At 45.2% G+C, this 22,723-nt stretch overlaps 5 protein-coding genes across 6 annotated transcripts in view; 3 read left to right on the forward strand and 2 right to left on the reverse strand.

The window, feature by feature from the left end:
- LOC308319383 (desmocollin 2-like protein) overlaps positions 1-22,723 on the forward strand; it is a 279,749-nt gene that overhangs the window by 75,764 nt on the left and 181,262 nt on the right. The gene's annotated exons all lie outside the window — the stretch shown is intronic.
- LOC308319337 (large ribosomal subunit protein eL21-like) lies at positions 144-657 on the reverse strand (the record flags this gene model as incomplete). The annotated part of the gene is made up of 1 exon (XM_080769363.1): positions 144-657. Exon 1 carries the CDS (start codon positions 624-626, stop codon positions 144-146), a length of 483 nt encoding a protein of 160 aa, XP_080625489.1. The 5' UTR covers positions 627-657.
- On the forward strand, positions 1,168-2,307 carry LOC308320272 (4-hydroxybenzoate polyprenyltransferase, mitochondrial-like; the record flags this gene model as incomplete). Its single annotated transcript, XM_080770589.1, has 1 exon — positions 1,168-2,307. The coding sequence occupies one exon, from the start codon at positions 1,168-1,170 to the stop codon at positions 2,305-2,307; it is 1,140 nt and encodes a 379-aa protein (XP_080626715.1).
- LOC308320273 (stress-70 protein, mitochondrial-like) lies at positions 8,816-10,852 on the forward strand (the record flags this gene model as incomplete). The annotated part of the gene is made up of 1 exon (XM_080770590.1): positions 8,816-10,852. The coding sequence occupies one exon, from the start codon at positions 8,816-8,818 to the stop codon at positions 10,850-10,852; it is 2,037 nt and encodes a 678-aa protein (XP_080626716.1).
- On the reverse strand, positions 21,319-22,105 carry LOC308320274 (ribosome-recycling factor, mitochondrial-like; the record flags this gene model as incomplete). Its single annotated transcript, XM_080770591.1, has 1 exon — positions 21,319-22,105. The coding sequence occupies exon 1, from the start codon at positions 22,036-22,038 to the stop codon at positions 21,319-21,321; it is 720 nt and encodes a 239-aa protein (XP_080626717.1). The 5' UTR covers positions 22,039-22,105.

The following is a 22,723-nucleotide window of genomic DNA, read 5'->3' on the forward strand; positions in this document are numbered from 1 at the left end:
AGCATCATGTTATGCTTTAGCTATTGAAAAATAGCAGAGCGACTGACATTTTTAGAATCTGATCTCAGGTCAGAATGGGTTCATCAGACCAGTGTGTGTCCAGTGGAAACCTCGTACGAAATCTGATCTCAGGTCAGAATGGTTTAAGCCATGAACTCGTATGGAATTGGTTCCAGCGCCTGTGGCACATTGTTCTTGGTGCTGACGAAGTGGGCCTCGCGAGGCGCCTCCGGCTGACGCTTCAGTTCCACCCAGCTGCCGTCCTTCTTGGCGTCGAGCTTTCTCTTCTCGTTAGCCTCCACGCGCCGCAGGAAGCTGTCCCTGCTCTTGGAGTGCTTTACGTGCTCGATGCGCACGTTGATCCTCTTGGCCAGGATCTTGCCCCCGATCCGCTTGTTGACGATGACGCCCAGAGCATGCTGGGTGACATTGTAGACGCGTCCCGTTTTGCCGTGGTAGCACTTGTGAGGCATTCCCTTTTGAACGGTACCGGTGCCCTTGACGTCAACGATGTCACCCTTCTTGTAGACGCGCATGTACGTGGACAGCGGAATTGGGCCGTGTTTGCGGAACTTCCTGGCAAACATGTACCGGGTCCCCCTCCTCTTGCCTCTGGTGTTAGTCATGATGCCTGGTCACCCTGTTTCGCTTACAAGATGGCGGGTACGTCGGAAAGGATAGAGGAGATCTCCGAAGATGCTCTGAACAAATGTCATCTCATAGGCACACACATTTATACCAAACATATGCCCAAATATGGAGTCAACTGACATCATAATACTGACATCATAAACTCTGACATCATAGTAGTAATGTCATAGGCTGTGACTGGCCTCCAAGTACTGCACGGGTACTGCACAACCTAGAATGTATATGTGCAGGATCTGAACGTCATCAGGTCTCCACCGTTCTGGGACCACAAGCAGCCAACTTAGATTATTGCGAATGCAGTGAGCACTAACTATGAGACCTAGTAGATCATGTCTGTCTGTCTGTGTGTCTGTCTGTCTGTCCCGCTGTTACGTCACCATGACTCAGCCATAACCATATAAGGAGTCCCCAAAGCAGCTATACGTCCAAAACCCAAATATGTACGAGCTGCGTTCGCGAACACCTCTTAACGTTGTACCTTAAATTGTTTTCTCCTGGCGTCAGAAAGACACCATCATGCATCCTGCTAAGGTGACCTGGCAGTTCACTCTGAATTCCTTAATCAGAAGAGCACACCATGGCACCTGCCACCTGTCTGCTCTCTCTGGCTGCTCCCTATCAAAGGAAAAAAGGACCGGTCAGGGTCCTGACATAGCTCCAGGCACAGTGACAAGAGTCGTTAGCAACCTGCAAGGCTTTCATCCATCAGCCAAACTAGGAAACACATGTCACGGTAAAAGACTGTCGAGTCTGTCAGCTCCAGCAATTGTGAAATCGGCGCCAACAGCTCTCCGGCCGTACCTCCGGCTAATGAGACTCGATAAACCAATCGGAACGTGGCTCCTGTACCTGCCGTGCACATGGAGCATCGGTCTGGCCGCAGACCCCGGATGCCTGCCCCACCTACAGATGCTAACCTTGTTTGGTACAGGGGCTCTGCTGATGAGAGGGGCTGGCTGCACCATCAATGACATGTGGGACAAGGACTTTGACAAGAAGGTGTCCAGGACCGCTACACGACCCATCGCCTCGGGGGAGATCTCTCAGATACAGGCTCTGGTGTTCCTCGGAGGCCAGCTGTCACTTGCACTAGGCATCTTGCTGCATCTTAATTATTACAGTATAGCACTCGGTGCTGCTTCAATGTCTCTGGTCATCACCTATCCATTGATGAAGAGGATCACCTACTGGCCACAGCTTGTGTTGGGTCTAACGTTCAACTGGGGGGCACTGTTGGGTTGGTCTGCTGTCCAGGGCTCCTGTGACTGGTCAGTGTGTCTTCCTCTGTATTTCTCCGGAGTCATGTGGACGCTGATTTATGACACCATCTATGCTCACCAGGACAAAGACGACGACATCCAGATAGGACTCAAGTCTACGGCACTGAGGTTTGGGCATCAAACCAAACCGTGGCTGAGTGCCTTTATGGTGGCCATGATGTCAGGACTGGTGATGGTGGGGGTCAATGCTGAACAGAGTCTACCTTACTATGCTGCGCTGTCCACAGTGGCCCTGCACCTAATGCATCAGGTCTACACACTGGACATCAACAAACCAGAGGACTGCTGGAATAAATTTGTCTCAAACAGAAACCTTGGACTGCTGCTGTTTTTAGGCATTGTCATAGGCAATTTGTGGAAAGAGAGGATACACTAATTTACAGAACAAACAGAAGACATTCTGAGGAAGAGGTCAAACATATGAAACGGTATATTCTTGTTCCTACATTACGCAATAAAAAGCTGCATTTTCTCATGCACAAGTACACAACACCACTCACTTTCCTTTTTGTCAGGTACTGTATGTCCTTGCTAAGTTTAGTTTTGATTCTAGATTTTGGAAAATGGACTAATGTCTTGTACTCTGGTCCATGACCACCTGCATTTCAAAAGAATGGTTTGGTACCTTGAATACGCAGTGCTTTGATTTGGCACAATCATGCTTTGCTCACTGTGTGAACCGTTTAAACACGGAACCCCTGGTGTGATTCTTGCCCTCAGGGATATCCCTCTCTTGATTGTCCCCAGTATCTGCAAAAATGTGTCATGTTATATTGTCAAACAACATGACAAGCAGACCGCAATGTAAACCGTTCCTATCAAAGATAATGCATTGGTATACACAAAAGCTTTTTTTTTGCAGATTTTGTAACGAAATAAATAACAATACATCCTTGTCGTACGGAAAGCGATGCAGGAAGCTACATTTTCATGGGAAACGTATGCATTTACCTCCAACTCTGCAAAAGCAGACAATTCTTCTGCTTGCGTATCCCAATCCATTATATTCTCGCAGTGTGAAGTGAACTGACAATCTTATGATTACCTAATCTTATTGGCTTACGTCGCATGCAGTGTGTCCATTGCATTCATTTGACATACCTTTCTGGTCAAATCAGAACTTAACAGACTACGACGCACAGTACAGGCAAGCTCTATTGACAGACTGATAGACAACATTTCGGATGGGAACTATAATTTTCAAAATCGACACAGACTTGCCAATTCCACACATACCTTCATGTCCCCCATACACTGCAAGAGCGTAAAAGAACGAAATAATGGCTGGAACTATATGTAAGTGACCATTTAGCTTTGTCCATGTCCATAGATTAAAGTTACTGTTATTGGCAATAATGCAATCTGGAATTCAGTCTGATGGTGTGTGTATTATTTGTGTTTAACACTGCTCCCATACGGTACCTCTCCCGCCACTCATACTGTAGCTCCGAGATGAGGTCCCACCGGTTTACCATTTAGTTTAGAGGCCTCTACCACTCACTCATCCTTCTGAAGCACATCATTATGCTTCTACTGTAGCAACTCAGGCGTCTCCCGCTTGGAGGAGAAGACATCCCTGAGACGCAAGTTGGTAAATACTATTCCCACTGGGTCTCCGTTTGCTATTGTATATTCACATTTTCCTTGATTGATTGTTTCATTTAATGTGTTTAAATTAACAAAAGGGAGGATTGATAGGGAATAATTATATTCTCTGTTCATATACAATCCCCCTTATCTTTCATTTTAACATGTTACTCTCACAATGTTCCTAAACTCACAGCTGTGTGCATAAACTCACGTAGTGCACACTCCCCTACTTTTCACTCCCCTGCCTTCTCCAAGGTCGAGACACTGCTTGGAGATATCACTGCTACAGTCATCAAATGGGCCAGTCAACGCAACTGGTTTCAACCGGTTGCTGCCCAGTATCTCAGATCTTTGCCATGTCAGGCCACACCCCCTTTGCTGATTTCATGTCTTTAATATATGCAATGAATGTCCATCCTTTCTCATGTTGCCCCGACCTCTCCTTAAGAGAGGTCGTGATTTCACATTTCAATTACTTTATAATAAATTGAACATCGTCAGACCAGACAGCTTTCAGATTGATTTTATTCTCATCCTGTGCTGAAAAGTTCCTTGGCAATTGGACTAATAGTATTTTTTGCGACTTCCGGTATGACGGCACGCTAAGCAGACGGGTGTCTCGTACGTACCTCCGTTAAAAAGTTACTGAAATCCTAATAATATTAAAACAGTCTACTGCTAAAAGTGAACATTCACATGCCAAACCCAGTATTGCTCAGTGATTTAGGGAGATATCATTGTGTCTTCCTCTGGAAAGTCCTAAATAATGTTCATGATAAAATACCACCATTTCTCCTACTCAGTCTGTGTCTCATAGGAAGGCTGTGGGCAGTTCAGAAACCCGTCCACCAGTGACATCATCGATGGTGAAGCCAAGCTAATAGAAACGGCAGGCTTTCTTTTCCTGAAAAGTTGAAGCCATCGTTCTCACGATAATACAAATCTAAATATATTTGAAAACAAATCTTGTTTAAAGAACAATATGCCTAATGATGTTGTCACTGGTGGACGGGTGTCCGAACTGCCCAAAGCCCTCCTATGAGACACAGACTGAGTAGGAAAAAATGGTGTTGTTTCATCATGAACATTAGTGAGGACCAATTATATGAAGAGATGTTGAAAAGTGGTGAAGTGGTCCTTTAATCCTTTTGATGCACTGTTCTTGTTCTGCTATATATAGCAGGACAAAAGGTGAGAGGCTCACATGCCCTATTGCTCCTTTATGGGAGCTGTACTCATGACAGCATTTATGAAAACAATATATTGATTATAGAACCCATTGGATTAAAGGTATTGTAGACAAGTTTCCAGTGTTTGTACACAGAATTGATCGAGTGTTTCCAAACAAATTAAAATCTAGCTCCACCCCCCTCCCCCCGTCATTCTATTGGCTGAGCCAGGTCACTTCAGGCTATGGGGTTGTTGTTGCTGCTGGGAGGGACGCTATGGATATTGCGCTCGTATGGCTAAATATGACATTAAAAGATTATGAATTTCTATCGATATCATAGTTACAACAATGACATTGAGTTGACATGTTTTTTTAAGGGTAACTGTAGCGTAATCACAATATCACAAGACTGACACGACGAGTCCCGCAAATGAGGAAGTAGGAAGTAGTGGAGCAGACTCACTGGCTCTCAATTCAATTATCTTTCATTTGTAATCGTGCATATAAAACATATTGCCCCTCAAATGCCCCAGCCACTACAGCATCGTTCATGTGAACTACTTTGTCCACGGTTAATCATCGCTATGATGATCAGCGACGGCTTGTCACCGTTGGCGAGCACGGGTTGAATGCAAGCTTCAAGCCGGCCGGACCACCCAACCATGCGCTATACATAGCGATTCTCATAATTTCAACAGGCTTACATATTACATCATAAACATACTATTTCACATGAACAATGGTGAAACTAAGATATGGGGATAATATTATACTTGCAATGAAATCGCATTGCGTTTTCATTATAATACTGCTGGGTCGAACACACAGTCACAGCCTCGCGCTGCAATTGGCTAAAAGTTTAAATCCCCTTTGACGTCCCGGGTAGTAAACTGTAGTGGATATAAACAGTGCATTCAGCCAGAGGGGGCCAAAGGGAGAGTGTGCTGTTGCATGAGAACACCTCAGCATCATAATAAAGGGAAAGATAGAGGGAAAAAAGGCCAACCAAATACATTCATATATATTTTAAATCTTGGCTGGAAACTTGTCTACACTACCTTTAATACAATCTAAATCGACATACATTTGCTTTAGGACATGTATGTCCTTTTTTATGTAACACTTCTTTCTGTATGTGCCTATCTTTAAGAATTTGATCATTGGTTTAGCTATATTCTGGGATAGCAGAACTATATATGAAAATTGAACTATGGATGTAAACAGTGTGTGTGTAAAGATGATTTGACAAGACCAGCAATTTTTTATAATAAAATATTGAAGTGAAAAAAGAAAAAAAATGGTTTACATGGTTTTCACCTTTCTAAATTATTTCAGTTTAATTTGTGAAGAGTTGTTGTGAAAGCTCTGAATCAGAAATATCTCCTTGTCATGGTGAAATAGTCCCATGCTGCTGTAAAGTAGTACATGGGAACACACACTTGAAGTCCTTCTCGCAGAATGTTTGAAGGCTATTTTTAGCCCTAATGTATCCCAAATGTATCAAACCTTCTGCGAGAAGGACTCGGAGTGTGTGTTCCCATAGGGGGAGGGGGGGGGGGGGGGGGGTCAGTGGTTTTCAACCTGTGGTCAAACAATGGCAAATATGTTTAGGGATAAGGGTGGTGGTGCATGATACAGCCCTTATACTGGAATGGTGACTGTCAGCAGCAGGCTGTAGAAACACACTGCTGCTACTGGTACAGTAACCCTGTGTTACACTCTAACATGTCCGTGTGTTATACCCCTGGAACAGGGGAGAATAGTATGTGAAACAATATGCAGACGTGTTCTCTCATTCAAGGCTTTGTATTTTGTAGCCCTCCTTTGGTTCCTTGGATCCAAACTTAAACCTCGCAGCACGATGGTGCTGCTTGCAGATAAGAACTCTATTTTCAAGCTGGTCACGGCGCGACATCACACTGATGTGTTGATTCTAATCCACGATGACAAAACTAAAACAGTGGTATCATATACTCTGACTAAATAGATGACCAAACAATGTGTTTTTTTTGTTAGTCAATGGATTTGAATGCAGTCTGACAATCAGTCGTTGGCAAGAGTCACTCACATCACCACTACATGGATTATTAATTAATTTTACCGAAATCCTCATCCTGCCTTAACTTCAAACAATCGCTGTACTGATAGAGATGGGGGGGAATGTGCTTAAATACCAAGGTGTTGCTCATCATTATTACTGGAGTCTCTTTTAGTAAACAGAAAACACATTTTCAGATCAGGATAAATTGCTAAATTGCCAATTGCCATTGGGGGTTATTTTACAGCGAGCCAGGAGACACCAAGCTGACAAAATGGAACCAAGACTAAAATTCAAGCTGATCTCTCACTCTCTCCCGGTTGGATAAAATTGGTATTACAATCTGGAAATACATTTTCTGTTTACTAAAGAGATGGAGAGAACACTCACTGAAAAACAAAAATAAATTACTACTGAATATGGAGCTTTAACTAATCACTTAATTCCCCTATATGACCGATTGCAACAATTTCAGGAAATATCCTTGAACCCAATTTTTTCACAAAGAAAGACCGACACAAACTGTTTCGGTGAGGATATTTTCAAAGACTAACACAAACTGTGAATCACACCGCATACATCAAAAGAAAGCCTAACTTGTCCACTTCAAAATCATGATTTTACCATCTTCCATTCTGGAGATATTGACCTTTTTCTAACACCTGCTTTTGCCTGCACTCTGCTCGCTTGAAAAAACAGCAGAGATATGGAAGGTTGAAGTTGACAGACATTGACAGACAGATATAAAAATGAACACAAATAATATCATATACATACTACACACCGAATGAAAGCCCTGAATGTCTACTTTTAGGAGGAAAACAAATACACATTGATCCCATATACAGTTTGTCACTAATTGGCTATTGAATGCAGCTTGCGCCCACCAGAGAGAACTTTAGAGAAGGCATGGACCCGAAGAACTATTATTCACAAAATAAGGCCTATAGCGACATGTACATACTATATACCGTATGAAACAGAAGACTCTCTGCTTTCATAAGAAAAAAACTAATACAGTAATAATAATAAAAATCACATTGCACTGCTCACTTCACAGGGGTGTGATTTAATGTGTTAAGTAAAACATTAGAGTAATTTTTCCACCACTGATTAGAAGTGAGTATAGGCATATAGCTATAAATACCATGTTTTACATCGTAATTATTTTATATTATACATTCTAATTATATGATCTAAATGGGCTATGAAGGTGAAAAACACAAAACAAAGAAAAAGAAAACGGGTGATGTGACTGGCCGGAATCAGTGTAGACTAGACTGAGGGTTCTCATCTGGAGATGTTTGATGCCTCGGTCTCTTTGAAGAGACGGATGGATGAGGGACAGAAAGTCTGGACACTATACATTTTAAATTCTGGCATGCATTTTTATACTTATTTTCATTTTATGTTATTTGTAAACCACACGTTATATTATTGTTTTTATGAATGTAAAAAAATCGATTACATATTGGTGCTCCTTAGATTTTGGTGGGTGCTCCTAATTTTGTTCCGGTGCTCCTTCATTTTGAAATAGGTAGCACAATTAAGCGCTACCAAGTAAAAAAGTTAATTTCGAGCCCTGTGTACCGTATGTGTATAGGTCTAAAAAGTAGCTGTAACGTTAGATGTAGTGGAGACAAGTACAATATTTGCCTCTGCAGTGTAGTGGAGTACATTGTATTTAAGTACAGTACAGTACAGTACAGTACAGTACAGTACAGTACAGTACAGTACAAAGTACCTAGTTACTTTCCACCACTGCTTTCCCCCTCTGTGTCCATAATGGGAATGTCCTCTTTTGTGCCCATATATGGAGATCCCTGATGTCATCATTATAATGCCCATGTATGGGAATGTCCCCTTTCGTGCCCACATATGGACCAGACAGATTAGCTTGACGTCATGATGACACTTTGCGGTTATAGACATAGACAACACACTCAGCTGCATGCATTGGGAACTCCTTATGTGGTTATGGCTGAGTCATGGTGACACTGTGCCTGTGATGACCCATATATGTAGCTGATACAGTATATCGCTTTCATACAGTATATTCACTGCTTTTATATGCATGCAGACGCCATGCTGACCATGGCTAGAAACGTCCACAAGGCTCTTCTTCCTTCATGGAACTGCACACAAGCCATGTCTTCGTTCATTAGGAAGCCACACAGGAACGGCTTCCTGCAACTCATGGATGATGCACTCAGAGCCCTCTCCAGGAGGACCTATGCGTCCGGGGCCCCCAAAGGCACGGTCATTGGCATCGACCTGGGCACCACCAACTCCTGCGTGGCCGTCATGGAGGGCAAACAGGCCAAGGTGCTGGAGAACGCGGAGGGAGCGCGGACCACCCCCTCCGTCGTCGCCTTCACGTCCGACGGGGAGTGTCTGGTGGGAGTGGCCGCCAAGCGGCAGGCTGTGACCAACCCCGCTAACACGCTGTACGCCACCAAGAGGCTCATAGGGCGGAACTTTGACGACCCGGACATCCAGAAGGAGTCGAAGAATGTTCCCTACAAGGTTGTGCGCGCATCGAATGGCGACGCCTGGGTGGAGGTTCAAGGGAAAATGTACTCCCCGAGCCAGGCCGGCGCCTTCATCCTGAGGAAGATGAAGGAGACTGCCGAGAGCTACCTGAGTCACAGCGTGAAGGACGCGGTTGTCACCGTGCCGGCCTACTTCAACGACTCCCAGAGACAGGCCACGAAGGACGCCGGTCAGATCGCCGGTCTCAACGTCCTCCGCGTCATCAACGAGCCAACAGCCGCCGCTCTGGCCCATGGACTGGACAAGACCATGGACAAGATTGTCGCCGTCTATGACCTGGGCGGCGGTACGTTCGACGTGTCCATCCTGGAAATGCAGAAGGGTGTGTTTGAGGTTAAATCCACCAACGGAGACACCTTCCTGGGAGGAGAGGACTTTGACCAGCACATATTGCAACACATTGTCAAGGAATTCAAGAGAGAGTGTGGCATGGATCTGACCAAAGACGCCATGGCCCTGCAGAGGGTCAGAGAGGCCGCTGAGAAGGCCAAGTGTGAGTTGTCCTCTTCGTTGCAGACCGACATCAACCTGCCCTACCTGACCACGGACGCCTCCGGTCCCAGACATCTCAACATGAAGCTGAGCCGCTCCCAGCTCGAGGGCCTCGTGGCCGACCTGATCCTCCGCACCGCGGCCCCGTGCCAGAAGGCCATGAAGGACGCCGATGTGTCCAAGGGAGACATCCAAGAGGTGCTGCTGGTCGGAGGTATGACCCGCATGCCCAAGGTCCAGCAGATGGTCCAGGAGCTGTTTGGCCGTGCTCCCAGCAAGTCGGTCAACCCCGACGAGGCAGTCGCTTCGGGGGCGGCCATCCAGGGTGGCGTCCTGGCCGGCAACATCACGGACGTTCTGCTACTCGACGTAACGCCACTGTCGCTGGGCATCGAGACCAATGGCGGGATCTTCACCAGACTCATCAACAGGAACACCACCATTCCCACCAAGCACAGCCAGATATTCTCCACGGCCGCGGACGGCCAGACCCAGGTGGACATCAAGGTGTGCCAGGGAGAGCGAGAGATGGCGGCAGACAACAAGCTGTTGAGTCAGTTCACCCTGGTGGGGATCCCCCCCGCCCCGCGAGGTGTGCCTCAGATTGCGGTCACCTTAGACATCGATGCCAGCGGCATCGTCCATGTCTCGGCCAGGGACCAGGGCACCGGCCGCGAGCAGCAGATCGTCATCCAGTCCTCCGGAGGTCTCAGCAAGGACGACATCGAGAACATGATCCGGAGCGCCGAGAGGCACGCCGAGGACGACAGGACGAAGAAGGAGCGCATAGAGGCGGTCAACATGGCAGAGGGCGTCGCCCACAACGTCGAGGCCAAGATGGAGGAGTTCAAGGATCATGTCCCCGCAGACGAGCGCGCCAAGCTGGAGGGAGACATCGCCAACGTCAGGGGTCTCCTGGCCAACAAGGACGAGGATGTTAACGCTATTAAGCAGGCTGGCAGCGACCTCCAGCAGTCGTCGCTTAAACTGTTTGAGCTGGCATACAAGAAGATGGCGTCGGATCGGGAGAACAGCGGTTCCACCTCTGAAGGAGAGACAAGAAAGGCGCGGCAGTAGACCGGCCTCTGATCTTTGCACTTGCAGTTGTTTTGTACTGCTGTGCCGTAATTATATTTATATAATATATTATATATTATATTAATAGTAATTTTATAGTTGCGCTTGGGTGTTGAGCTCTGAAAATGGCAGATCTACAAGCTCACAATGTGTCACATTGCGATGCATTGTGAGCTTATAGATCGACTATACTTTCAAATGGACAAAATGTATATGGCTGAAGTGGTTAGTGTATGTTTTGTAAAATATAAATAATAATACAAAACAAATAAAAATAAATACGTGTTTTCATGAGGGAGTTGTGGGGGTGGTGGTAATGGCGGCAATGGCCCCCTGAAGAAAGATGGCATACAAACACAAACTTTGTGAATAGACAATTTTGAGTGTCTGTAAACACAAACATTATTCAAACGCGAAGGTGAGGACGCAAATTCTGATTGGCCGGAATGAGATGATTTATGATGGTAAAAGCGCCCCTACACAGGTAAAAATCACACCCTCTTATCATTATACATCATCATACATCATTTCATGAACAACTGAATTTATGTGATTGGTTAGTTACATTTGTCATATTTTGCGGACATTTGACCTAATTTATCCTTTCATTGTCAATGGCAAATATGAGACGTGTGGGGACAAGATTTAGCGGACATTTGAACTTATTCCTCCTTTCATTGTCAATGGCAAATATTGAGACATGTGCATGGGACAAAACTAAAAGCTGTATATAGGAGGGACTATAGCGCCCCTCAAAAATGAAGGTTTTATGAGCCAATGAAAATTGTAGTTTTATGACAGTTCTTCTTCTGTCCCTAATACATGCAGAGTCACATTTTTTATGAAACTTTACAGTACTAGTTCCCGTTGGGCACTGGCCTACTTGGAACGATGCAAGTTGGAAATGCATGCATGCACCCACCCAGTCTGTGTCCATTGTAAGCCCATATGAAGTTATTTGTCAGGCATGTCCCTCGCAAAAATCCTGGCATTATTTGCTAGAGGGCCAAATTCAAAATGGCGCCCGGCGCTATAGCCAAAAATGTACTTTTGATCCAGATGATCTAGAATCATGTATGAAGACACTTTTTCATACAAGTCAACCATGAGGATTCCAAATCTGACCCCATTTTAATCATAAGACCTTGTTCTGGCCCCGGAATTATTTCCATCGAAATAAGAAGTAAACTGTGCCTCTTGGGATATTATTTACATTATGAAGAGAGGATATATACAAAAACATTGTAACTTTGAGCGATGGAAATAAGAGAATTAGCACAACAACCCATAGCCCCATTCAATTCCCATTCAATTCAATGCAATTCATTTAGGGTAGGGGAAATAGCCAATAAGGAACTTTTGCACAAAATAACACCTGGACCTCTTTGTTGGGGACGTAACAACTACAAAGAAAGGTAAGAAAGCCTTCTAGCATGGAATTCTCCTTTAAGGATTCTCAAATGAAAAGGAACGACTGGCCAGTAGGGCTGGTTACCAACACCTTTCCTAGTGAAGATGGGAAGGTCAGGAAGGTCAAAGTGAAGATCGTTCGGAAAGGAGAACAGAGACTGTTCCTAAGGTGCTCTTTACACGAGGATGGTGTTCATAAAAAACGGCAAAATAAAGTATCGTTTGCTGCTGTCATTTAGACGAGAACCATGTTCACAGGAGGTGAAAACGCAACAAAGTGAAACCACCTCCCAGAGTGGAAATCTTTTAGAACGCCGTTTCCTATGGTCTCCATATAAACAGGCAAAACGGTGGATACGCAAAAATTGTGACATCATGGCTTACGTCAGCTCTGGTCGGCTCACCCGTGTCCTACGTTTTTACATGGTGTCATAGGCATGCGTCAGTTGCTAGGGGAAACGAACAACAACAACCATGTCGGATAGTCCGGTTTGCTGGAGGTGTGATGAGGACGCGACGTTTGTTTACTTTCTGTGTAGAAGAAGAACGGAAGTAGTTCTACGCATGCGTGACTTATGTCTATGGTTTATATATGCGCTGCGTCACACGGACCCCACAAGGACACGCGCCACCTAGCGACCTGGCATATATATGCATGCACTTTGTAGCGTTTTCATTCAAGTGTGCGTTCTCATGTAAATGGTCCAAAAAAATGAGAATGCAACGGGACTTTGACGTGTTATATGGAGATGGTCGCCGTCTAAAAGAGGCCTAAGACCTGTGTCAGAGGTCATTCTCCTGGTTTCCAAAGACACTACCTAGAGGAGAAAACAGTTAGACAGTCACACTTACCTTGAGTTGTTGTCTTCATTTCTATGTTTATTGTATTGACATCTAATAGATGCCATGCTGGGAGTGTTCTGGCCTCAGTGCTTTGGCCTCAGTGTTTTAGCACCCTCTATGGGCAGGCCAATGTATTGTGTTTCTTCTTTTCTGCACAGAGTTCTTCCTGTTAATTACTCCAGGTGCTGCCTATTGAGTGTTAGCAATCAAGGGATAATCTGGTGCAGTGCTGCTGTGCAGGGAGTTTAGTCTCAGTCACCCAGTGTGAATTCAGCTCAGTTTGAGAAGCCAGCTACATTCGACAGTCATGCTTTTTGTTTGTGCTTAAAGAGTCAAAGATTGTAAGTACATGTAGAACTTTTCCGAATACATTGTTAATGTTGTGTTTCATTGAAAGAGTGGTGTATTTGGAGTTCTGTGTTTAATACGGTTTGTTTCATACTCAACTGTTTTACTTACCTGTTTATCCATTCCAGTGTATTATTGTTGGTTACATTGTTACTGTGTAAAGACATTACAGCAGCAGTGATACATAGTGATTGATATACAAATATTATTTTATTGATGTACCTTCATTTCTGTGATGTTTATGTAAATTGTGTAGTATTATGGGATATTTACACATGCTCTTTTTTCTGTCTTTTGTCACAGTTTTACAGTTCTATATAAAAGACTTGTCAAGATCCACTCCTCTCTGACTGCTTTTTATGGAAGGATGTTTAGCTCACTGCATAGCCGCACACGCAATCACGCATACGTGTGGTGAGAGCAGAAGTGTGTATACTATACTCTGTATATCTGATCTCAAAGTTTGTACTAAATATCAGTGGTTAGATTTCTCATGTTAATTTGAAATTTCCTTTTGTGTTTTTTCAGATCCCAGACGCCATATCACAGGACCTTCAATAAAGACATTATTCTGTTAGAAGGTCCAGAATCATGCCATGTCGTGAAACACGGAGAGAAACAAGCTCTGTATAATGAGAGGTCACATCGTTGGTGCCTTCGAGTTTGAAAAAACATGGGACTCCACCACTGTGTTGTCTAGGATGAGGGGGGCGTTCTTGGAAAAAATTCCAGACGATGTAAGGTAAGTTGCTCTGGGCACCTAGGCTGCTAATGGTTCCCAAACATTGTAGCCTGTGACCCAAAAAGGAAAGACGTTTGCCTGGGACCCAAACTAGTGAAAATGGCAGATCTGCAAGCTCACAACGCGTTACTTTGCGCTGCGTTGTGATGGTCAATTTTCTCAAATTCTTAAACATTTGTTTTCTAATTTATTTTATTTCTTTGGGGCAGCCCCGTTTAAATGGACAGGTATCAGTCAAAAGGGAAAGAAAGTAAGGTCCGCACACTGGACTGAGCTCCAAAAGCTAAAGGTTTTATTTTCTCACCACAGGGACGTGGTGAGAAAATAAAACCTTTAGCTATATACTATATACTTTATAGTATATATATAATCTACTAATGCATTTTCTTTTCTCATCAGATTGGTCAGATCACCTGCACCGTCACCAAGATACACCCCCACCAAATCCTCCACAATCACACGCCTACATACACCACTTGTCTTCTCAAGGACTTCTTCTCAATATCCTCACCGAAACAGTTTGTGTTTGCACATTCCAATGGGCCCTATACGCACTTATTTAAACAAATATAATCTCACTCACCTCACAACAGCAGCCACTATGACAGAGCATCATGACAAGAGCTGTAGTGTCAGCAGAGTGCTTTTTGTGCAAAAGTAATGCTTTTAATGGATTCAGTCATGGAAAACCCCTAGTTTGACCCCACACATTATGTAGTCATAGCACTTCATGGTATATATGCATAGTTTATACATATAGTTTCATTATATATGTATATTCCACTGTTTTGTTCTTAGCTTCTGTAAAAGATGTCATCCTTCTACCTTCCTTATTCCTAAATAAAGTGCCTCATCTTTGGTTTGAATTAATGGAGTTATTTTAACTTTCATTATACTTTCCCACCCACTTCTTCTAGTAGTTTGATCAAGCTCTTGACCACACTGTTGTTGGACATGGTTTATGCACTTAATACAATGTGATAACAGCAAGCTGGCTTTCAGTGCATTCGTGATGTAGTAGTATTTGAAAATCTCTTCACTGGAACAGTTTGTGTTAGTCTTTGAAAATATCCTCACTGAAACAGTTTGTGTCGGTCTTTCTTTGTGAGTGTGACATAGACAAAAGTTTCCCTTAAAAAAATTGGGTTCAAGGATATTTCTTGAAATTGTTGCAATCGGTCATATAGGGGAATTAAAGGCGCAGTGAAATGAAAAATAAGTTTTTCACACTTTTAGACCATATCCGTGGTCATCATATGGGCATACCTAACAATGGATGCCAAAACAATGGGAAAATTCTCATTTCTGTGTGTTTTTATATCAAAGGTCCATAAAAACGATTGTATTATTTATTTATTAAAACGAAAACGTGCTGCGTGATGACGTGTAGAGGTACACATCGATAAAAGCCAATAAAAATGAAGCTCACATGTTTAATTCCCCATGTCTGCGCATCCATGCAACACAGCTGCTTCTGATTACAGATTTCTCCGTTTTTATTTCCATTCAAGATAACATTCAGACAGTGTATTACTCGGTTTCAACTTAATCATCACGCTAAAATATGTTTCTGAAAACATTATAGGGTAGAAATAAGCCACATAACAGTAAACTGGTTGTGCTGGGCGACCGTCTGATTTATAAACAAACAACACCACGCTGTTGCGCATAGCATTAGCCACCGTCCCTAGCTACCGTCCCATCGCCTGAAGGGATGCGACACTCTGATTGGTTCAGAAACTTCAGACCGGCATTTCATGTGGAAACACCATTTTCATGTTGTTCACCATTTCCGTTTCACTGCGCCTTTAAGTGATTAGTTAAAGCTCCATATTCAGTAGTAATTTATTTTTGTTTTTCAGTGAGTGTTCTCTCCATCTCTTTAGTAAACAGAAAATGTATTTCCAGATTGTAATACCAATTTTATCCAACCGGGAGAGAGTGAGAGATCAGCTTGAATTTTAGTCTTGGTTCTATTTTGTCAGCTTGGTGTCTCCTGGCACGCTGTAAAATAACCCCCAATGGCATTTGGCAATTTATCCTGATCTGAAAATGTGTTTTCTGTTTACTAAAAGAGACTCCAGTAATAATGATGAGCAACACCTTGGTATTTAAGCACATTCCCCCCCATCTCTATCAGTACAGCGATTGTTTGAAGTTAAGGCAGGATGAGGATTTCGGTAAAATTAAATAATAATCCATGTAGTGGTGATGTGAGTGACTCTTGCCAACGACTGATTGTCAGACTGCATTCAAATCCATTGACTAACAAAAATAACACATTGTTTGGTCATCTATTTAGTCAGAGTATATGATACCACTGTTTTAGTTTTGTCATCGTGGATTAGAATCAACACATCAGTGTGATGTCGCGCCGTGACCAGCTTGAAAATAGAGTTCTTATCTGCAAGCAGCACCATCGTGCTGTGAGGTTTAAGTTTGGATCCAAGGAACCAAAGGAGGACTACAAAATACAAAGCCTTGAATGAGAGAACACGTCTGCATATTGTTTCACATACTATTCTCCCCTGTTCCAGGGGTATAACACACGGACATGTTAGAGTGTAACACAGGGTTACTGTACCAGTAGCAGCAGTGTGTTTCTACAGCCTGCTGCTGACAGTCACCATCCCAGTATAAGGGCTGTATCATGCACCACCACCCTTATCCCTAAACATATTTGCCATTGTTTGACCACAGGTTGAAAACCACTGACCGCCCCCCCCCCCCTCCCCCTATGGGAACACACACTCCGAGTCCTTCTCGCAGAAGGTTTGATACATTTGGGATACATTAGGGCTAAAAATAGCCTTCAAACATTCTGCGAGAAGGACTTCAATTGTGTGTTCCCATGTACTACTTTACAGCAGCATGGGACTATTTCACCATGACAAGGAGATATTTCTGATTCAGAGCTTTCACAACAACTCTTCACAAATTAAACAATGAAATAAATCAGCTATGTACACACTGTATTGGATAAATATTTAAAATGTGCCCAAGTGTCCGATGAGTAGGCCTATAATGCTTAAAGGCTACTAGGAGACCAGTTGATTTTCTGTCTTTCTTTTCTTTTGTAATCATGTCTTTCAAACTAACGTTTAGACCTATTTGGTTCAGTTGAGCTCACTATTTTGTCATTCTTCTTTTTGGTGTGTTTTCAGACATGGATTTGCAAACCGTTCTCAAAGTGCCAGGCACAAACCTACACACCCATACCAGTGGCTTCCCTCCTTGAAGCTCAAGGCTGTGGTGGTCAAACAAACATAAATGTTTTACGGTGGGACTTCGCGGAGGATCGTGCCAAGGCTGTGAAGACAGCCCAAAATGTCACTGACTCTCTAGACCTCCACACATGCAAGTTTGTTTGTCAGTTGTTGTTTTCTTCATTACAATAACATGCAAAAAGACTATTTGGTGGAAGGATGCAGGCATGTTCCATACACACCACAGGTGTAACATTACAACACTGCAGGCACATATATAAAATAATAAATAAAATAAAAGTAAAATTGAAAATACTCCAAAGAAAAAGAAAAGTAATTTAAATTAAACAAAGCTATGGATGCAGACGCTGGGTCCATGGCGGAACTGATGAACGAGTTGGAGAAAATCATTAGATTTTAGTCACTGCAATAGTAATGTTCTAGTGAACACATTTTGTTGTGCACAAAAAGTTCTATAATAACAAGCCCGCGCCAGTACACCGCATTTCAGCCTCAGATCGTCCCTCCCCCTTTTATTATTTAATTATGCTTAGCATAAAGAAACTCTCAAACCTTCTATTCAGCTCTCGCCATTTCCTCCACTGGGGGTGGTGCTGGTAATCTCAGCGATGGAGCAGACTTCTGCTCGTCCTTTAGACGGCGGATGAACAGCCAAATGGAAGGGTGGCTCCTGTCCACCCGCGCGTCCATGGTCAGGTAGGGCAGGTTGATATCGGTCTGCAGCGAAGAGGACAACTCACACTTGGCCTTCTCAACGGCCTCTCTGACCCTCTGCAGGGCATGGCGTCTTTGGTCAGATCCATGCCGCACTCTCTCTTGAATTCCTTGACAATGTGTTGCAATATGTGCTGGTCAAAGTCCTCTCCTCCCAGGAAGGTGTCTCCGTTGGTGGATTTAACCTCAAACACACCCTTCTGCATTTCCAGGATGGACACGTCGAACGTACCGCCGCCCAGGTCATAGACGGCGACAATCTTGTCCATGGTCTTGTCCAGTCCATGGGCCAGAGCGGCGGCTGTTGGCTCGTTGATGACGCAGAGAACGTTGAGACCGGCGATCTGACCAGCGTCCTTCGCTATTTTCTTAGCCCAGCATGGAGTCCAGAGAAAGTTCCCCTTGCATGACTTTGTCTCCGGAGTTTGCATTAAAATGTATCTGAGGGACCATCGCGGGAGAAGAGGGGGGAACGATTCCAAAACAAGTTTAAGTTATCAATGTACTTTATGTTTTGAGCAGCCGGAGGAAAGCCATGTGTGGAGGTAGAGGACATTGCTGAAACTGCCTGTGCCGCGAATCAGCTTTCCACTGCTGCTGGCCATATCAATCAAGCGTTGGAAATCTAGCTCAGAAGCTCTGAGCGATTTAACGCTGTGTCGTTCGTTCCGACACAGAGAGGGGAGAGAAGACAGTATTCCTGGGAGGATTGCAATGATGTCGGGGACCGTGGCTCCTGGGAAAGAATGCGTTAAAGCGTTTGGGTATTTGATATTCTTTATTATCAAATCTCCAATTAAACAGGGCGTTGGGGGGACTCAACAGGGTGGGCGATTGAGATTTGGGGGAGCTATCGGTGGTACGAGGCTGTGTTTCCACAGCTGACCGCTGGCGAGGAAGGCATCTGGACTGTCTGTCCACTGCCGAACGCAACAGCTTGCGGCGAGCAGAGGAGGGCGACAGTCTCTGCTCGGGTGGTGGATGGGCAGTTGGACTGGCCGTCTCGACCCTTCTGGTCTGGGCTGTAGTGGACGGTCTGGACCTGGGTTCATGCCCCGAGGGCTCTGGAAGGCTGCCCTTTTGGACCAGTGACGGAAACTCGTTCATGTCCAGTATGGCGAATGGATTACTGGTGGACAGTGGGGGGAGTACGTGCTTGATGTGGGGGGAGGTGGTGTGGATGAAAGTTTCGTGTATGGGATTTTCTACCCTTGTTTCCTCGACTGGCCACTTGCCAGGTTACAGGAGTGGAGCTGGCAGGAGGGACGTGGTTTTGGCCGGGCACCCAGTAGGCTCCACTTGTCGGTAGCGCCTTGGCACTGGACGGTAGAGTCCAGCTCAGCAGGGGGCTGAGCAGCTCGTTGACTAACGGCGTCCATGTCAGCGGCGACCGTGGCATCCATTTCAGTCACCGGAGAGGTGACACCTTTTGGACCCACGGAGACCTCCAGTTCCGCTGAGTCAGGCTCGGGGACTGATGCGACATCGTCAGGGCAGATGGAGAGCATCGCATCGATGGTCAGCTCGTCATGGTGGATCTGGTGGAGTATGGAAATTCTTCCCTCCAGTTCGTTGATTGTCTGGGTCAGCCGGAGACACCTGATGCATCCATCCACCAAATAGTGTTTTTGCATGTTATAATAAAAAGTTTAAAAGTTTAAAAAAAAAACACTGACAAGCAAACTTGCATGTGTGGAGTCTCTGACCCTCTGCAGGGCCATGGCGTCTTTGGTCAGATCCATGCCGCACTCTCTCTTGAATTCCTTGACAATGTGTTGCAATATGTGCTGGTCAAAGTCCTCTCCTCCCAGGAAGGTGTCTCCGTTGGTGGATTTAACCTCAAACACACCCTTCTGCATTTCCAGGATGGACACGTCGAACGTACCGCCGCCCAGGTCATAGACGGCGACAATCTTGTCCATGGTCTTGTCCAGTCCATGGGCCAGAGCGGCGGCTGTTGGCTCGTTGATGACGCAGAGAACGTTGAGACCGGCGATCTGACCAGCGTCCTTCGCTATTTTCTTAGCCCATGGAGTCCAGAGAAAGTTCCCCTTGCATGACTTTGTCTCCGGAGTTTGCATTAAAATGTATCTGAGGGACCATCGCGGGAGAAGAGGGGGGAACGATTCCAAGACAAGTTTAAGTTATCAATGTACTTTATGTTTTGAGCAGCGCAGAGGGAGGAAAGCCATGTGTGGAGGTAGAGGACATTGCTGAAACTGCCTGTGCCGCGAATCAGCTTTCCACTGCTGCTGGCCATATCAATCAAGCGTTGGAAATCTAGCTCAGAAGCTCTGAGCGATTTAACGCTGTGTCGTTCGTTCCGACACAGAGAGGGGAGAGAAGACAGTATTCCTGGGAGGATTGCAATGATGTCGGGGACCGTGGCTCCTGGGAAAGAATGCGTTAAAGCGATTGGGTATTTGATATTCTTTAATATCGAACCTCCAATTAAACAGGGCGTTGGGGGGACTCAACGGGGTGGGCGATTGAGATTTGGGGGAGCTATCGGTGGTACGAGGCTGTGTTTCCACAGCTGACCGCTGGCGAGGAAGGCATCTGGACTGTCTGTCCACCGCCGAACGCAACAGCTTGCGGCGAGCAGAGGAGGGCGACAGTCTCTGCTCGGGTGGTGTATGGGCAGTTGGACTGGCCGTCTCGACCCGTCTGGTCTGGGCTGTAGTGGACGGTCTGGACCTGGGTTCATGCCCCGCGGGCTCTGGAAGGCTGCCCTTTTGGACCAGTGACGGAAACTCGTTCATGTCCAGTATGGCGAATGGATTACTGGTGGACAGTGGGGGGAGTACGTGCTTGATGTGGGGGGAAGTAGTGTGGATGAAAGTTTCGTGAATGGGATTTTCTACCCTTGTTTCCTCGACTGGCCACTTGCCAGGTTACAGGAGTGGAGCTGGCAGGAGGGACGTGGTTTTGGCCGGGCACCCAGTAGGCTCCACTTGTCGGTAGCGCCTTGGCACTGGACGGTAGAGTCCAGCTCAGCATTGGGCTGAGCAGCTCGTTGACTAACGGTGTCCATGTCAGCGGCGACCGTGGCATCCATTTCAGTCACCGGAGAGGTGACACCTTTTGGACCCGCGGAGACCTCCAGTTCCGCTGAGTCAGGCTCGGGGACTGATGCGACATCGTCAGGGCAGATGGAGAGCATCGCATCGATGGTCAGCTCGTCATGGTGGTTGGATCTGGTGGAGTATGGAAATTCTTCCCTCCAGTTTGTTGATTGTCTGGGTCAGCCGGAGACACCTGATGCATCCATCCACCTTACTCAACGAGTCCTTGGCCTTGTTGCCAAACTGTTTGGCCAGCTTGGTGAGGTTCTCACGGTGCTCACGGGTTACCTTGGGAATGGGCACCTTGATGATGGCCCCGTCCACCTCTGGGTTAAGTTTCATGCTACTCTCTCTCAGGGCACGGGTGGCAGCCGCTGTGGCTTCAGGGGAGCTGGTCATGTTGACAACTAGGAGCTGAGGTGACTTCATGGAGATCTGCCCCAGCTGGTTGAGGGGGAACTTCCCATCGGCAGTGGTCACCACAATGTGGTCCAGAGCCCCTGGAGACGACCGAATGTTGAGGTTTCGACTGAAGTCGTCTTTCAGCGCGTCGAGCACAGCCGCCATGTCCCCCTTCACCTCGTCCAGACTGATGATGTCCTCCACCAGGGCAAAGTTGATGGTCACCTTGGAGGGCTGACCTTTCGCCTTGGCTTTAGCCTTCTTCGTAGCATAGGACCTGGTGCAGAAATCAGGGATGCCAGTAGTACCCTTGTTGTGGCAGAGAAGTGGCGCGCTGCTGGCCCTGGCACTACCTGCCGATGAGGGACACCTGGCCAGCTGCAGCAGGGATCGGCATAGCACTGGCCGCAGAAGATTCAAATGACTCAAAGCCATTATTGTCTTCACATGAGATGTGTATGCCGACGCATGGCAGAAGAAAACATTCGGTAATAAAGCACATTTACCCCCTCATGCGCTTTTGAGCAACTTAATGCAAGTGGATGGAAGGAGAACTTGGATGCCATCTCTATTCATATATCACCCATTCTTGAGATAAGGGACAAAACTTTTTTCAAACTGGATTTTTTTTTTTTTTAAGATACATTCAAATCAAATAGATGTATTTGTAGACACAGGTCTCAACTACCAATCTTGAGAAGGAACAGGTTTTTCGCATAACATTTCTTTCTAAAATGGGACATTTATGCACTTAATATTATTTTGTTCCAATATCACACTATTATGAAATATCCAATTTCTCAAAACCGTCATTTCAACCTTTATTTTCAATATTATAAAAACCATGTAAAAAAAAAAAAAATCATCATTACGTATCATTTCAGTTGGTGTTTCAATACATAAGCACAAAAGATTTGACAGCGAATTTTCTATTTCTTTGGAAATTAACAAAAACATCACGGGACGAACGTCTGACGGAGTTGACAAGTTTAACTGATTTAGGTTCTAGACCACCTAGGATCTTGATTCTGGTGACTAATCCCACATTTTCAAGGATGAGGAATACAGTGGTACTATTTAGATTTGCCCTGTGAACATGGCAGCCATTTTTCAAAATGGC

This window comes from Protomyctophum bolini, assembly GCF_963924005.1.
Source record: "Protomyctophum bolini genome assembly, chromosome: 8".
In the NCBI taxonomy this organism is placed as follows: domain Eukaryota; kingdom Metazoa; phylum Chordata; class Actinopteri; order Myctophiformes; family Myctophidae; genus Protomyctophum; species Protomyctophum bolini.